The sequence below is a fragment of the Ctenocephalides felis genome, unplaced genomic scaffold (assembly GCF_003426905.1).
Source record: "Ctenocephalides felis isolate EL2017-DRISC unplaced genomic scaffold, ASM342690v1 CF-g0.4_SCAFFOLD_01604, whole genome shotgun sequence".
NCBI classification, from domain to species: domain Eukaryota; kingdom Metazoa; phylum Arthropoda; class Insecta; order Siphonaptera; family Pulicidae; genus Ctenocephalides; species Ctenocephalides felis.
Window position 1 is genome coordinate 4,697,534 of NW_020537758.1, and position 19,108 is coordinate 4,716,641.

A 19,108-nucleotide genomic window follows, 5' to 3' on the forward strand; every position below is an offset into this window, starting at 1 on the left:
TAGAAAGATAATGGAGTGTTAGTGTAAATTGTAAATTTGAGGATAATGTAAGTGTTGGATAATATATTTATGTTAAATATTTGTTAGAGTTTGTTAAGTGTTAAGTAAATTGTATGTGTAAAATACTGCCCTATTTTCACCCTCCTATTTTTTGTATTAGTCATTTAAATAATTTCATCGTTTTTCAATCGGTTTAGTAACTGAAAAACTACGATCTTGGTAAATGCTTTTCAATTTATTTCTGTTTTGTTATTTTTTCCTAAACGTTTGCTAGATAAATGATGGCACACATTTATCGCCGAAACGTACAAAATAAATATTGTTGAAGAACATTTGACTATAATGCTGAAAATATATCCTAGAATATGCACTTGTTTAGTGTAAAAACGTAATGAACCAAAGCCATTGAAAAATGTGAAAATGCCGCCAAGCTAAGCACAGTATAAGTGAAAATGTTGCACAGAATTATTTGCAAGTGCAGTTTAGACTGTGACTATGCGGGGGCACTTCTTCAATTTTATGTTAGTTAAATTAGGAAACTATTTTTTTGAAATTGAATTCGAAATGAACTGACGATTGTTGTTAATGTACTGGAGGTAAATTGTTTTATGATTTACATTTGATTTGCTCAGATTTTACAAACAAGATAGCGAAAATACTGAAAGTTTCAGTATTTGTAATGATATATTTGAAAACGTTTAAAATTTCTCGAATATTTCATTACGGTACGGGAAGTTCCAGCAATTTGCCTTAAGGCACGATGCCATGCACCACTAGTTTATGCTATTTTTATGGAAATGATTTACATTAGTCCAAGACTTTTTTTTATAAAATTTTGTCACGATTCGATAAACTCCGGGAAGAATGATAGCACATTTAGGCTAGCGCCGAAACGTATAAAATAAATATCGTTGAAAAACATGCGAGTAAAATGCTGAATATTTATCCTAAACAATGCACTTTTTTAGTCTTTTCTTACTAAAGTCTTTTAGTCTTTTTCTTTGTAAAGGCTTTTCAGTTACTATTCCAGCTATTATTTTTCATGCTATTTTTATATAAATAAATTACATTAGTCCAAAGCTTTTTTTTTAAATTCTGTCCACAATGAGTGATGGCACACATTAAGCGCCGAAACGTACAAAACAAATATTTCGACGATATTCTGATATATATCTTAGAAAATGCACTTTTTTAGTGTGGAAACGCAAGTACTGGCCCAATTTTTATGAAATATCTTGAATGATGGCACGCATAAGTCGTCGAAACGTACATTTTATGGCACAGCTAGATTCTTTCTTCAAATATCCCTTTTTTGATCAATTTTCCTTAATTTATTTTCTTATAATGGCGAATTCAAAAATACGTGCAACCCTAAATTTTTATCCTCCAATCAAGTTGTATATTTCTATTTTGTAGTATTTTTTTTATCCAGCTATCTTTTTCATTATTGTCTTGTTTGTGAATGTTTCTCGGTTTATTTAGAAATTTGGGCATGTAATTTTCTTGATCTTACAGAAAAGCTAGTTTTTTCTACAAAATAAATATATTTTTGATAAAATATCAAGACAGTTTATTCCTGTAATATCAATGTTAGATTTTTAATTTGAGATTCTGGGTATATACTAATTTTTCAGACTAAAACAGAATATTTTCCACCAAACAGTAGGGATGAGATCAAAGCTCATTTTGCCTACCTATCAATGCAAAATCATTCATTAGAAAAATTATATTATTGCACAATTACTTTCTTCATTATTAAAATGCAGATATTGTTACAAGAAAGCTCGATGTCTTACAAATTTTGGTAAAAATTTATCAATATCTTGAATCCCCATTATACCAACTAACTAGGTTCATATCAAATTGGCATTTGCCATTACTATTAGCAAATCCTTTAAGAAAAATTCCTTTTTTGCATACATACAAAAAATAGGGCTCATGAAAAGAGAAAACAAAGGATCCATCTAGCAAACAACCCTATAAAATAAATTAGACAATGCCCTATTAATAAAATATAATTCAACATTAAAAGAATAAGAAGTATTCTATTAACTAAAAATAAAATTGTGACTCTCCAAATGAGCAAACTGGATCTCGACATATAAAAATAAATAAATTAATATTAAAACTGGGGTGGATCCAAGACTTTCACTGTAACTGAAAGCAGAGACTTGAAGCAGAAATTTCAATGCAACATTATGAATAAATATTCTGCAAATATAATTTATAAAATCACAATTTTATTGCCTATAAAGTTCAATACACCATTTTATTGTTCCTAATTAATTGTAATTCCTAATGCAATATTAAAACCAACAACAAGAAAATTACATAATGTACAAACGACTTATATTATATTACATAATAACACGACCACATAAAAATTTGTTCTGAATAAATAAACTTCATAAAACATAAAACTAAGATGTATTCCCAAGTATCTTATATTAATTTACTACTTGCTTAACGTAAGATAATAATGATAAATATTTTTATATATACTATTCTATCAAAATTTCTATTTCTTTGCAATTCATTACTTCATTCTTATTTTTATCTTTAACAATTTAAATTCCATGTCAGCGCCGGGACTCGACCCGACGATCGAGCTAAGAAAATACTAGGCGTAAATTATTTTTATAAAATTATGCTCAATAAATTGTTTAATTTTTTAAAAAATCAAAAGTGCTCGCCATGTCGTCCGTACCTAACACAACGTTTTTCCATACATTTTCACTTAGGCTTGGATACGCATGGTAAGCGTTACTCCGATATTTTTTTATAATAAAATTATCATCTTACATTAAGCAAATAGTAACATATTATGCTGCTGCCAATTATTTTATACTAAAATTTTTTTTTTTTGGAATGTGATATGGAATGTAAGGAAATATTAAAAGGAATTTTAAAATTCAAGATTCGTCCTCTTCATATAATTATTATATATAAATTTAAATCAAATCAGTCACAAACAACAATCACAATCATAATAGATAGATATTTGAAATTTTGTAACAAACTAGTGTTACGTAATCACAAATCGATAAATAAACTAAAATAATAATGGAAAATAATTTTATCATGACTTGGATAGAAAATTATTAGATTTAACCCATATTAGACCTTATAAAAATTAAGATAAAAACAGTATGAGGGCAAACTTACATAAGATTTAAAATGTTGATTTGAAATTGAACCAGCAACCAATGTAAGATATATATATATAAAAGAAATGAAGAAATTATTCAATTTACAACAAATTTGTCGAACAAAGTATTAGGTTTGAATAAATAGTTCAAAAGTTATCCAAGATGTAACGAATAAATGCACTATTATTGTCGGTTTTCATACTCGGACCAGTTCTAAAGCAATTTATGTGCATACCGCGTTATTCTAGGGTCTCATGTTGTAAGAAAATGTTTTACATTACTCAATTTACTACAAATTTTCCAAACAGAATATTTCGTTTGGATAAATAGTTTAAAAATTATCCAGGATATAACAAATAAATGCACTATATTGTCAGTTTTCATACTCGGACGAGTTTCTAATGTCATTTACGACTTTACCGAGTCGTTCTAGAGCTTTTTGTTGTAAGAAAATATTTTACATTATTCAATTTACTATAAATTTACCGAATAAAATATTCAATTCGGATAAATAGTTTAAAAGTTATCCAAAATGTAATGAATCAATGCACTATATTGTTAGTTTTCATACTCGGACGAGTTTCTAAAACAATTTACGAGTACACCGAGTTGTTCTAGAGTTTTATGTTGTAAAAAAATGTTTTAAATTACTCAATTTACTACAAATTTACCAACATACCAAACATTCGTTTTGGATAAATAGTTTAAAAGTTATTCAAGATGTAACGAATAAATGCACTCTAGATAAATAAATCGTCAGTTTTCATACTCGGACGAGTATCTAACTCAATTTATGAGTATACCGAGTTATTCTATGGCCTTATGTTGTAAGAAAATGTTTTACATTACACAATTTACTACAAATTTACCGAACTAACCATTAGGTTTGCATAAATAGTTTAAAAGCTTTCCAGGATGTAACGAATAAATGCACTATATTTAAATAAACCGTCAGTTTTGCATACTCGGACGAGTTTCTAACGCCATTTTTGAGTAAATTAAGCAACATTGTTGATAATTTAATTTTGTACAAATTTGCCGAATATACTTTTAAGTTTACGCAAAAAGTTTAAAAGTAATTCAAGATCAAACGTGTGAATGTACCCCAGCTAAATTCACATCATTAAGAAACTATGATTTTTCATTGGTTTTTCTTTTTTTGTTCAATTATGAGTATACCGAGTTGTTGTAGAACTTAAGAATGTCCGACAATATTTTAAATTGTTCAGTTTTGCACAAATTTGCAAAATAATTCATGTAAATTAGACAAACCGTTCAAAAGTTACAAGCGATATAAATAAATGCAGAGCAGTATAAATAGTGCAGGGGCTAATATGGGTTAAATTTAAAAGAAAAATGTAAATTGTAAAATTATATATATATATATATATATATATATATATATATATATATATAAATGTATGTCTTATTGCTTTCCTGAGATTTTCAAAGAAACCATCCACTTCTTTTACAATTCGCCCATTTGTCCACCCTTTTTGATGACTTTCAATTTTTCCTGCTGCGGCGGCTGAGTGTCCTTAACTTCCTCCACAATTGGTGCAGGTTCCTTAATTTTTTGTCCTGGTTTTGGTTTTGGTGCCTCTTTTTGTTTGGGGACCTCCTTAGGCTTGGTTTCTTTTGGTGCTGGTTTAGGAGTAGTCGTTGTCGGTTTGGTGGTTTCTGGTGCCTTTGTCGGCTTTGGAGGTTCTGGTTTAGGTTTGGCAGGTTCTTTGGGCTTCTGGGCGTCCTTTGGAGGTTCTTTAGGGAAGTCCTTGGTGGGCTTTGGTGCTTCAGTTGGTTTGGGTGTAGGCTTTGGTGCTTCTTTAGGCTTTGGCACTTCTTGTTGTTTAGGAACTTCCTTCTGCTTTGGCACTTCTTTCACGACCTCCTTTTGTTTAGGCACCTCTTTTTGTTTCGGTACTTCCTTTACCTTAGGCACCTCCTTTACCTTAGGTACTTCCTTTACCTTAGGAGTCTCCTTTACCTTTTCCCCAGCAACGTCCAACCCTTCGCCCTCATAAGTAACCTTAGATACCCTGATCTTGGACGATTTGGGCATAGGTACACGTGCCAAATAGTTATTAAATGGTGACCCCAAATAAAGATATCCATCGGAATGAGGTAAGGCATGCGAGATGCCTTTGACGTCTCCTGTCATCGAATGCATCGATCCCAAAATTTTGCCGTTGTAATCGACGTGCAAAATCGTCAAACGTTTTGGGGAAATTACTGACGTCAACATTTCAAAGTTACCCCACTGTAAAAGATATACAAGATATACAAAACACTTCTATTTTCTTAAAACTTAACTACTAACAACGACCAAAAAAAATTTTGCGACAAAAAATTGACGTGACCATTAAGGTCGTGGTAGCGACGTCGTCCGATTTAAAACAATAAGTGGTTACACATTTTGTACCCTCTACTTTAAAATAGTATCACCAAAAAGTTCCAATGGTGAAGTTGTACTAGTACAGTAGAACTCCAATTATCCGAATTAACCCTCCGTCGGTCGGATATTTTTTCACCTTCGAACGGTCGGAAAGGTCTGGCTGGACCACCATTCACTTTACATGCATTTATATGGGATAAATGAGTTTTTGGTGTCGTATATATTAACGATTATTAGTAGTAAATATTTATAGTTTTGATTTTTTCTATTTCTTACCGTCTTTTGCATGTGTTGAGCTTGCTTATAATAAAAATATATATATATATATTATATTATATAAAAAAATCAAAAAATATAAAAAAATCGTTGCTTTTTTATTATTTTTATTTGTCTGTTTTATATCAATGAAAAACAATATTTATTCTTTTTCGGCTCCTTCGAAATGAATGTGAAATTCAAATGAAAACGAAATGAGGTGCGTCGCCTTTGAAATAAGCTGTAAAATTCAAGTTGAAAATATAATTTCACTACAGGTTTGCCAAAAAAATTTCGAATGTAGTACTACGGGTAGAAAAATTGGGGATAATGTGCGCATTACTCGTCCGATTTTCAGTGTTTGTGATTACCAATAAGTTTGATAGGATTTCAAGGAATTCTCGTCATGAAAATACTAACATTCATGTTACAACACATAGCAAAGAATATATACAACGCAGTTTGAATAGAAAATACCATGAAAAAAGACAAAATACTGGTTTACATATATCAAAAAGCGTATATTTCATACAAAATGTATAGGTGGTCTAGACAGACCTTTCCGACCGTTCGAAGTATAAAAAAGTTAATATCCTTATAATTATCCTTCTGTACATTTTTTGGTCCTGATTTTTTCATTGATCGACAGCTAATGAAATTTTAGGAAAAGTCAAGAAATTTCAAGTCGATAGGATTACTAGAAGTATTTTATTTTTTTAATTGAAGTCGAAAAAAGTCTGGCCAGACCACGCCGACCGACGGAGGGTTAATGGTGACCGGGACCCATTCGGATAATCAAATATTCGGATAATCGGAGTTTGTTTTTAAAATTGCCATTGGAGAGAAAAAAAGTTACGTTTTGATATTGCACTATTTTATGCAATAAATATATGAATAAAATGTACTTATGTACAAGTTTAGAAATAAAGATCATTGTTTTGTAAACATCTCCGTCAAATCAAAACAAACAATATGTGCCTACACTGGCTTTGCTGGTGGAAGAATAATAGCGCACTTATTGTTAGACTTTTTTTGGACAATTTTTTTTCTGAAAGTGATTCGGATAATCGGCGATTCGGATAGTCAGAGTTCGGATGATTGGAGTTCGGATAATTGGAGTTCGGATGATTGGAGTTCTACTGTATATGTATATTTCTTCTATCTACTTACATAATATTTGGCCTTCTGAAGATACTCGTTAGGGTAAATTTCGTTAGCCTTCTCCAGTATCAAGTCAACAGAATGCAATAACCGTACAAGAACTTTACGTAACAATGGAAAAGGTGCCATCGAATGGAAAATAGCAGGATGGTCGTCATCGCACGATTGCACCAATGGCACTAGAATGCCTTCGTTGTCTTTCAAGGGCGTCAGGTTGTCGGGCAAACCTGGAAATAAATGATAAAAATATTTTGCAATGTTTTTGGTAAAGAAAAACTGCTGATGCAGTCTAAAACTGTTGCAGGTTGACTAAAAATGTTGCAGGTTGTCTAAAAACTGTTGCAGATTGTCTGAAAACTGTTGCAGATCATCTAAAAACTGTTGCAGATCATCTAAAAACTGTTGCAGATTGTCTAAAAACTGTTGCAGATTGTCTAAAAACTGTTGCAGATTGTCTAAAAACTGTTGCAGATCATCTAAAACTGATGTAGATCGTCTAAAAAAATGATCGCAGATCGTCCAAGACAGTTGCAAATCCTCCAAAACAGTTCCTGATCGTCCGAGACAGTTCCTGATCCTCCAAAACAGTTCCAGATCGTCCAAGTTCCTACTCAAGCAAAACAGTTACATATTATTTAAAACAGCCTCAGGTTACCTAAAATTGTTGCAAATTGCCCAAAAACGTTGCATGGCGTCCAAATCAGTTCCTGGTCCTACAAAACCGTTCCAGATTATCGAAAAATGTTCTAAATCGTCCAAGAATATTTTAAATCGTCTAAGATTGTTTCAAATGGTCCAAAAATGTTGTGAATCGTTAAAAAAATATTCTAAATTGTCCCAGGATGCTCCAGATTGACGAGGGTTGCTCCACATTGTCCAGGAATGCTTCAGATTAACCAGGGATGCTCCAAATCGTCCAGGGATACTCTGAATTGTCCGATGATGCTACAGATTGTCTAGAGATGCTCCAGGTCGTTCTGGAATGCTGCAAACTGTCCTGGGATGCTCCAAATTATCCAAGAACACTCCAGATCGTCCAAAAACACTCCAGATCGTCCAAAAACACTCCAGATCGTCCAAAAACACTCCAGATCGTCCAAAAACACTCCAGATCGTCCAAAAACACTCCAGATCGTCCAAAAACACTCCAGATCGTCCAAAAACACTCCAGATCGTCCCAGAGTGCTCCAAATTGTACCAGAGTGCTCCAGATTATTCAAGAATGGTACAAATCGACCAAGAATGGTATAAATCGTCCAAGAGTGCTACAAATTATTTAAAAACGCTCCAAATTATCCAGGAACACTCCAGATCATCCAAGGATGATGCAAATTATCTAGAGACGCTTCAAATCGTCCAGGATAGCTCAAAAATCGTCCGAAAGTTCTCCAGATTATCCAGGGATGCACCAAATTATTCAGGGATGATTCAAAGAGTCCGGCGATGCTCCAAATCGTTCAAAAATGTTGTGGAGAGTCCAATAATGTTATGCGTCGTCCAAAAATGCTGTTAATGGTCTAAGAATATTCTGGATCGTCTAAGAATGCTCTACATAGCCCAAAAATGCTCCAAATCCTTCGAAAATGTTCTAAACTGTCCGAAAATACCCTAAAATGCCCTAAACTATCAAAACTGTCTAAAACATGTTTTCAAATTGTCTTAAAAGCACTTTCTGAATTGTTTCATCAAAAAATGTTGCAGACTGTCTCAACGTTGTATACAGTCCCAAATTGTTGTATATAATCTAAAAATATTGTGCAACTCTATGCAATATTTTTTTTATTTTACCTGGTAGTCCAGCCAAGAAGAGTTCGGTCCTGCCACTCTTCGGGCCCTTCAAATGATGTTTGATAAGCCTGGAAGCTGCAGTTTCAGAAATCACCAAAAAGTCTTCATCAGGACTCAAAACCAAACCGTTTGCAAACCAAATTCCATCCAAGAGCACCTTATTTTTCTTGGTCGCTTGCGAGTAATGGAATAATCTGGGGAAAAAAATTACATGTAATAATACACCTAAGTCTGTTTTTACACGGTCTTTTTGTACACGGTTTTGATATAACACGGTTTGAAAATTGAATATTTTTAATTTTTTTACACGATTTTATTCCATTTAACACGATTTGAAATTTTATGTACTTAAAGTTTTTTGTCAAATTAAATTTTTGCGAAGTATGTTCATATCACAAAAAAGTATTTATGAAAGAAAAAAGTCTGAAACCATCGATAGTATCGATAGTTTGCGAACACTAGCATAAAGATTTAAGTGAATTCCCCTTTAGCGCGTACAAACAATTTTTACTTTGATTTTTTTTATTATATTTGATTTAATAAAATAAACATGAATTCTTGTTCTTAAAAATTCTTGTTTTTCACTAATTTTAATAGGTTTTAGAGAGTAGGACAAATCACCCATTTTTGTATAAGATCAATGTCTTTTTTTACACGTTTTTTTTTTACACGGCTTCTTCTGGAACCAATCTACCGTGTAAAAACAGACTTAGGTGTATATAGTATAAAATTAAATCTTTTACCCTTACCTTCCTGATGGGTTCATCAAAACAGTATAAAGTCCATCTTCCAAGCTCACATCGCTGCTGGAATCAGTCCAATATATGTCACCATTTTTAGCAACGGCGACACTGTTGAAAATCCTTGGTTTACGTCCATTGATGACTTCATCCTTGGACACCAATTGAGTCTTTTTACCAAGTTCTACATCGACTTTCCAGATACCCAAATAGGCGTCTGATACAATCAGTTCTTGTCGTTTATGAACTGCATGCCTAATGGACGGCCGCAGATTTTGTCCTGGTATTCACCTTCTGGGGTAAAAGATGGATTAAATAAATTTGGTAAACCAAAATATTATTTTTATGTCTATTTACCGCATGGTTTTCCAATTTGTGCAACATGTACGACATTGCCGTCCACAAGTTTGGCAATTTGTCCGTGGAGAGTTGTGTATAGTTCGTTTTTGTGTACTAGTAAATGTTCGGGTCCTACTATTTTGTTTAAATATAATTTCTCGGCATTGTCTAGTAAGTTGTTTAATTCTAGGGGACCTTCTAGTTTTTGAATAGCTGGTACACTTAAAAAGGATAATATATATATATATATATATATATATACAAGTATATATATATATATATATATATATATATATATATTGTATATATATACAAAGTGTCCCAGAACTCAATTTGCCCAGAACTAAATGTGAGCGAAATGTGTGATTTTCAGGTTTTTATTTTTTTACTCAAAATTTTTTCATAAGACTATCAGGTATTTTAGCATTTTACAATCCTGTATAAATGCGCCAAATTTTGATGAAACTTGCCAACAGACTTCAATACGTTTTTTTTAAAGGAGTGCCTCTCAAAGTCAACGGATGTTGAAAATTTTAAATTCATAATTCAGCAGAAAGTCTTAAGGGGGTATTCTACTGTAGAAGCATGAATTTTGCCCGGTTTTTGAAGCGCTGTATAAAGGAAACAAATAATATTTTTACTATCGATTTTTTATCATTTGTTTATTGATATTTTATTATTACATAAAAAAATTATTAAAGAAAAAAAATTAAAATTCACAAAGTTATGAGCAGTCAAAGTGGAAGTTCCCAAAAAAGAGGGTGTCCTGGCGTACATGATTCCAACCCTCCTGGTGATTTGAAACATAAAAAATAGATGGATTCTTCATTATAATAGATGCCGCTATCGTATGAACCTTGAATAAGTTAAAAAAAAAATTTTTGTTTGAATGGCGGCAGTTTGAAAAAAAAATTCTTTTTTCATGTTTTTTTTAACAATTCCGAATTTTTTAAAAATACTAAATGAAAAGTTATAGTTTTGGGAAAGGTCCATAAAAGTCGCGATAAAGCGATGTATAGAGAAGATTCTCTCCAAATTTGAAGTAAATCATTAGAACTCGAGATATCTTTACCGCCAGCTCGAAAAAAGTAGTTCCGAGAAAAACGCGTTCAAAGTTTTGAGACTCGGTCGGACCCGAATCGAGGCCACGTCACTAAAACGGATATAACTCAGGAAATAATAGTAATGTTGAAAAATCCTTTTAATGACATATTTTTGAATAACTAAACTTTGAAAATATGAAAAAAAAATTTTTTCGATTTTTTCAGAATTCTACAGTAGAATACCTCCTTAATTCTTGAAAACTCGGGGCAATTGAGTCATTATTTTTGACTGTGGTCTTAGAAATTTTATTTGCGATTATGAATTCAAAGTTTAAAAAAACAAAAGTAATAAAAATCAACCTCAGTAACTGAAAAATGGTCACAATTTCACCAAAGCTCTAGCTCTTAAAACTCTTGAAAGCTCATAATTTCCAAACAATGTAAGATTTTTTATCTAATTGAGGTTGAGTTCTGGGACACCCTGGATATTAGCTGTTTATAATACCTGAATTCAGAGAATTCGGCTATCGGTGGAATTCCTGGTAAAAATGCTAAAAGTGCAAAAAAAATTGCACTGGACAGTGTAAAACAAAACAATCGTTTGCAGCAACCCATTATTGCAGATCTGAAACAACAAAATATAAAAATTATATGTTTTAGAGATTTTTTACGCTACTTTGCACTTTAAGGATTTCGGATTTGAATTTAACGCTTCTAGTGCTAAAGGCTTTTTTAAGTAAGTGATCTTTGTGCAATTCTATCTTTCGAGTTCAATCTAATTGTGCACAGTGATAAAATGTAAAATATATATTTGCAACTCTACATTAAGATATACACTATTCATCGATTAAAATAAAACCAAATGCACAAGGTGTGCAAATCAAAATTGAAATCGATTCAGTAGTTTAGGGGTCTATTTGGAACAAACATTGTGATACATACTTATATATTGCCGATACACAAATATGAGTATAAGTTTTGACTAGTAAGAAATGTAATAAATAATGAAATTGAGTATTTTTTATCCTAATAATTAATCTTATTAGCTGAAGATCAAAATTATGGGTTTACTCTATGATAATTACTTCATTCGTACATCTGCAAGTGCATTATTTAAATTGTATAGAAGAAATTTTCAGCTTTTGTCAACTGGGAAGCTAATTCCTGTATTACAACTAAAAATTTATATATGGTTTGAAATGTAATTTACACATTGACATTGAATCGAAGTAATTTGCACATTGAAAATAGGCAATTCAATATATATATATATATATATATATATATATATATATATATATATATATAATAGAGTCACTTTACGTTGACAAAATGATGTGGAAACCATTTTGGCCTTATATAAAAATGAGGCCAAGTTTTAAAGTTATAAAAATCTTATGAAGATAATAAATGTGTAATTTCGTCTTTACAGACTTTGATCACAGAAGAAAAATTGCTTTTTGTGAATATATAAGAGAATTTCCAATTAGAATCCATTCCTATGCAATCCTAGTGACAGACATAACCTAAAAAAAAATAATTATTGATCCTGCCCAAAATATTAACGTAAGCACCTGTAAACCATCAAAAACACCTTAAATACCTACAATTTTCACAATCTACCTGCAAAATACCAAAATATCCAACATACATCAATAATATCAATTACAACACCAAAAAATCCAACTTACATCAACAATCCTTTACCGACTCCTCACGAATCCCGAAACATATGTCGTCTACACTAAATTCTAAATAACAAAACAAATAAAATAAAAACTTGTATTAATCTTTTATTACTATCACAGCCCGTTCAAAGTGCATTTGATAATAATTAAAATGCACGAATTTCTTTTACGAATTGACAACTCGACAGAGACGGCGTTTTGCTGACATGACATGTCATGTGGACACAGGTGATAAAAGATGGCGTCGGAATTAATGACACGTCGGCGCTTTTTGTCGTTTTTTAAAATCCGCAGACGAAGTTGAGATAATTTTAACACTTGGGTAAATACGAGATTAAATTTGGAATTGGTTTGTTTAATTTTGAATTAAAAATAAACACTTGGATCGTAGATAAATAAGCATGACTTGGACGTCGTAGTTGTAGTAACGGCAAACGGCGTTAAGTGAAGTTGGCCTTTATATGCATATATATAAATTTTTTTTAGTTATTATTTTTGACACATATGTTTATATGTAAACAAATACAAAATATACTAAAATACATATTACATGTATATTTACAAAAATATATATAAACCATTTCATATAAAAACTTGTTTGCCCATGATACAAACCATGGTTGTAATATAGGATAAGAAGTTTTTGTTGCGGTATATAAAGATACCTCTTCTTGTTACAGCTAAATATATATTATATGTATATATATATAATATATATAAATATATATATATATATATATATATATATATACTAGCTGACCCGACATACGTTGCCCTGTACTCACGTCTATAATTCAAAAATTCAAATTTTTTAATATCTTATCCTATACTTTTTAATATCCTATTTGATGTCCTAGTTTTGTGATTCATAAGCATTATAAAAAATTAAAACAAAAATAATATAATATCTACGGTAAAAGAACAATATCACACTTGATTTTACAACACAACATAATTGCATCAATAATATAGTCATAGTCTATAGTTTTCATAATCTCGTACGATATTTCACTTGCTTTTAGCAATTTTAATTTCTAAAGTACATTTTTCAACTAAAAATTTAATAAACATTTCTGTTTATGCTCAAATCTCAGGTGAATTAATTTGTAAAATCTAGTTCTTCAATCTAAGATCAATTTGCTAATGATTCCATATCCAATGCTGAACAAATGAATTTTTGACACATTAAATAAAAATTATAAAACATTTTTTTAATAAATAGACATATTTTTTGTATTGTTAAATAATTTAGTAAAGTAAACCAATAAGCAATTTTGGACTTGTTGCGTTATTCATTTACCTGAATTTTATAATTTCATCTGCCAAACATTGACTGTAGACTGCATCTTATATTATTTTAATTTCTGGCACATCTCACCTGCTTTTCAGCAATAATAATGTAGACATAACATTTTTCTTGTATATTATATTCTAATATTATCTAGGCTCATAATGTCACCTAAATTCAAATTTCAAGTGAGTTAACATTTCTAGCAGATTACAGCTCAAAAGTTTTCAATGCCAGAGAATAATAAGTGTATTTTTGTAGTTTTTGCCATTAATTTTTACATTATTACTATACTTTTATAGCTAATTAAATCTTAAAAAATTTCTTTGACAAACTCTAAAAAGATTTATCAAAATCCGAATAACCGTTTAGGAGGTGTATCAAATCATACACCCGGACAGAAAAATTTTATATATAAGGTATATATATATATATATATATATATATATATATATATACATATATATGTATCTTAATTAAATATGTCATATGTTTTATTTTAATAATAGAATGGCAATAGTGATGATTGGTATTTTGTAAGAAACAATATTAATAATATTTCCCCTGTGAAATAAATATACATAAAATCGAATCCACCTGTTAAAATCGGTTTATATATAATAAGGACCATGTCAGGCACGTGAGACATTTGATCAATCAGGAGAGTCCGCGATTGTCGTCGGCAATGTTCGCTCAGACATGTGACGTCACACACTCTTCTGTTTACAACGAGAAAAATATAAGGTCTACACTTGATGGCAGTATGTTTTTATTAGCTCTTTTCATACTCATATAAGTCAATTAAAACATATATATATATATATATATATATATATATATATATATATATATATGCAAACAATATTATATTATGATAGTATAATGATATTCCCAGAATAGGTGTATACAATTTGTATCTTTATGTAAAAATCAATGTATGTATTTAAGTCAAATACAGCAAATTTTCAAATTAAAAAAAATTACATATAAGGACTAGAAGTCCATGTAGTATAAATGACTCATTAATTAATATACTAAACCATTAAAGTCCTACGGAAACTGGTTCAATTATAAAAATTGTTGATTTTTTTAAATTTGCTTTTAGAGAATACTCCGAGTTCACGTGTTAGTTCGTTTTCAATGATGTCTAATAAATCCACTCGGAATACTTTTAATCACTCATAAATTAATTTATTTTTTATTGATTAAGTCGATTGTTTACACATATCGGAAAGTTCATGTAACTTGCCTCAAGGCAAAACACCAATACCAACTAGTTTAACTATGTATCCATCCTTCATTTCGGGACCTCTAGTTTTCCTCGGTTAATTAATGCAAAAGCACGTTCGGCCAACGACATAAAATCGGTTTTATTCAAATACACAACTCCATTTATTTATTGCATCGGCATCGGCAATAAAACTTAGTTATATTATCCAATTTAATTTAGATATCGAGACTAATGCGAACGAACGACCACCATTTCAACACTTATAGTAATACAAACACACACACACGACACACAAACACACTTATTGGGGCACGTTGGCACGTACACATATAAAAATAATTGGAGTGAATTAATAACGGAATCGATATTTACTAATTGTACTAATTAGTAGGATGGTAGTAATAGTCCACTACTGAGTTGGAAATTTTTTAACAACTACATTTGAAAGTAGAGGGCAAAATATGTGTAACCACCCAACACCTTGATTCTTCCGACTCTGCTATCAGGAGATTAACGGCAAAGTTTAAAAATCCACACTAAAAGTATTTTCTTTCGTTGTTGTTTTTTTGCTCGTGAGCACTGTTGTTTAGTTACGAGACCTCAATATAATTTTTACGTATACTTTAATCAATTGTTGCATAAGATGTATTGTTATTGTATTGTTAAAAAGAATCAACTGAACCTTAGATGTGCAATAATAAATAAAATAGTAAATTAAGTTAAAAATGTACTAAAAGATGTATTGAAAAAATAGTTATCCCAACTCTGCTGATAAATATTTTGACAAAATACCAGATCAAAGTTATCCACAGTGTTATCTCTTTGAAAAATATACTCAATAAGTTTATATTTTGCATTTGTTGAATATTGTAGCTATTATTTTTTAAAATCAATTTAAAATTATAATCATACTTTTGTAAAATTTTTCAAGGGGTTAATATTAATTTAACTGTTTTTGATAAGACTTAATATATATGAGAAATGTTATAATATTTCATTGGAGAGGCCTTAAGAAATTCTTCTAGTTTAATGTAAGTAGTCTTTGGATAATGTATACAAAAGTTCATAAATTTAATATAATGTCGATAATATTATAATAAGTACATATAAATCTCATTTTATTAGTTTTCTTAAACTAAAAATATGTATTAAATTAGGAATTTATATTTTCTAAAGGTCCTACTTAAATTTGTGTTATTTTATTTTGGAAATCCTTGCAAAAATTTTGCAGAATCGACCTTTAGGTAAGTAAAATCATACTTTTTTGTAAAATTTTTCAAGGTTTTGATATTAATTTAACTCTTTTTGATAAGATTCAATATATACATATATAAGACACGTTATAATATTTCATTGAAAAGGCTTTAACAGAATCTTTTAGTTTTATCAATAAGAACTTGGTGATATATGTAAAAAAGTTAAATAAATTGTTAAATATTTTTCAAAAGATTATTATGGCCTATGGGGTATATAAGTAGTTTAATACACACCATTTGGGGTTTCGGTATTTTATACAAAAATTCATAAATTTAATATAATGCCAATAATATCATATTAACTACATATAAATTTCATTTATTACCATTTTCAGCAAAAATCTCGATTTTCGCACAATCGACTCCTACGGGTGTCTTAATGTATGAACACACAAGGGTGTATATATAAATAGATACAAAAATAAAAATATAGGGATGGCTATTATTCGACTAATGCATTGTTATATATATACACTTATATATATACTTATATTTATAATGTTTTTCGGTTTTATTATATTCGACTAACGACTTGTAAAAATTGAACATCCGGATCCATGAGAGAGCGTTGGCCGAAACGGAAACGCGTTCGAGGAGCAAAGGAACCCTTCGGAAAATATTATTTATATATATATATATATATATATATATATATATAAAGTATATTTATATTTATAGGAGGATAACAAATGATATTTTGGACAATTTGCCAAATCATCGCATTAATGCATTAGTTGAGCGAATGATGATCCGTCCATCCGAAAAGGGGTTGCTGATCTTTATATCTTCCACACTAAATATGTATATATATATATATATATATATATATATATATATACTAGCATACCCAGCCTTGCGTTGCAACGGCTCTTATTAAAATCCACCTGATTGAAATTTGAATCCGTTTGACAACCAAATTTCAAACCTTTTGTTATAAAAAAATCATATCAGTCAAAATATAAATAAAATCCGGATTGAAATTTGAATTTGATGGATCAATCCCATTGATTGGTGTTTTTTTTTAAAACTTAAATAATAAATGAACTGAAATAATTAAGCATTTGAATAAATGAGTACATTACAAAATGTATAATGAATAACCAAGCGATTTTTATAAATTTGTTATATCTTATTTGGTATTACGTCCTATTTTCCTTTTAGCTTACATTTTAACATGTTCTACGATGCTTTATTTAGAAATGGTTTCGCATACTATTGGTCACATACTGTTGGAAACTTGAATAAGCCTTTAAATTTTCTTTGAAAATTTTCCTTAAATTAATGATTAGACAGTCATCGATTTCAACATTTTTTAAATTGTGTTACTTACAAAACATAATATAAAATTTCCGACTATAAATTCATATTCATACTATCCCTGAAACTAACATAGATAAAGTTCTGAGGAATTCGAGTTCAAATCTATGTTGATTTTTGGCACTTAGAAATTTAATATAATATGATATGATATAATATTTAGTTTTAAATCATGATTTATATTAATTTTTTTGATGTTTACCTGAATGAACAACTTAAGCAAATTAAATCTTAATCATAAATCAATTTATTCATAAATTTCCCAGAATATTAACAAACGTCATTTTCGGCATTTGTTTCAAATTCGTAACCGCCCAAATTTATTTAAATTTGATAAATTTTATTATTCTGTATCTTAAATATGATTTATAATATAAGTTGGAATAATTAATGTATTTGTTCTTATTTGAATTCGTTAAAAATATTAATTCTTTTGACCTGTCAAAATTTTGTTTAAATTTATAAACATTATATATTTCTATTATTTTTAATATAGCATTTTACCTAATTTGGATATAACTGTTGGATATATTACATATATCTGTTCCTTTTTCAATAAAAGTATTAAATAATATATTTTTAGAATTGTCAATTTTTTTTTTCAGAAATCATAAATTGTTTTTTCTCGAAGTTTCCATAAATATTGACATTTGTCATTTTAGTGTTTTGTTTTTTTTCAGTAAATTTCTGTCAAAATTTATGGAAATTTATAAAAAATATAAAACTAAATAAATATTTCCTTCTTGGTCAAAATTTAATATAATATGATATAATATATTTTTCAATAATGTTTTGTATCTACAATATTTCCTATAACAAAACTTGGAATAATTAATGTATTTGTTTCTTATTGAAGTCGTTAAAATTCAATTTTTCTGAACTGTCAAAATTTTGTTTATTATTAATATTAAATTTAATATGTCGTTTTTTATTGTGATCTATAATGTTTTGAGGAAGTTTGGTATTCGAATTAATTTCGTAGCAAATCAAAATATAATTATAAATTCATTTATCTAATAATTTGTATAAATATTGTCAAATGTCAATTCACGTTTTTTTAATGTCAACTTTTATTTAAAATATAAACATTGATTTTAATTAGATTTTAAAACTATAAACAGTATTTTGAATATACCATTTCATCAAATTTAGATTTAAATGTTGGATATTTCTATATATGTACATTTTTGAATTTTATTTTTTGAAATGTCAAATTTTTTTTTCAAAAATTATATATCGAAATTTCCTTAAATTTTGACATTTGTCATTTTAGTGTTTTGTTTTTTTTTTTGGTCATTTCTGTCAAAATTTTTAGAAATTTATAAAAATTATATATTATATTTAAATTTACTTTTCAAAATTTCCTATAACCTAAGTTGGATATATATGCACACGGTTGAGCCAATAAAATTTAAAAATCGGTCCAGTAGTTTGGGCGTCCATCGCGAACCACATCGTGAC

At 29.4% G+C, this 19,108-nt stretch overlaps 1 protein-coding gene across 1 annotated transcript; it reads right to left on the reverse strand.

The window, feature by feature from the left end:
- Nucleotides 1-4,578: 4,578 nt before the first annotated feature.
- LOC113372269 (adipocyte plasma membrane-associated protein-like) lies at nucleotides 4,579-12,715 on the reverse strand. Its single transcript, XM_026612597.1, is given in 8 exon segments — nucleotides 4,579-5,406; nucleotides 6,967-7,184; nucleotides 8,746-8,939; nucleotides 9,495-9,729; nucleotides 9,732-9,779; nucleotides 9,843-10,045; nucleotides 11,373-11,492; nucleotides 12,559-12,715. Coding segments are annotated over 7 exon segments (1,797 nt in total). The 5' UTR covers nucleotides 11,483-11,492; nucleotides 12,559-12,715; the 3' UTR covers nucleotides 4,579-4,617.
- Nucleotides 12,716-19,108: the final 6,393 nt, after the last annotated feature.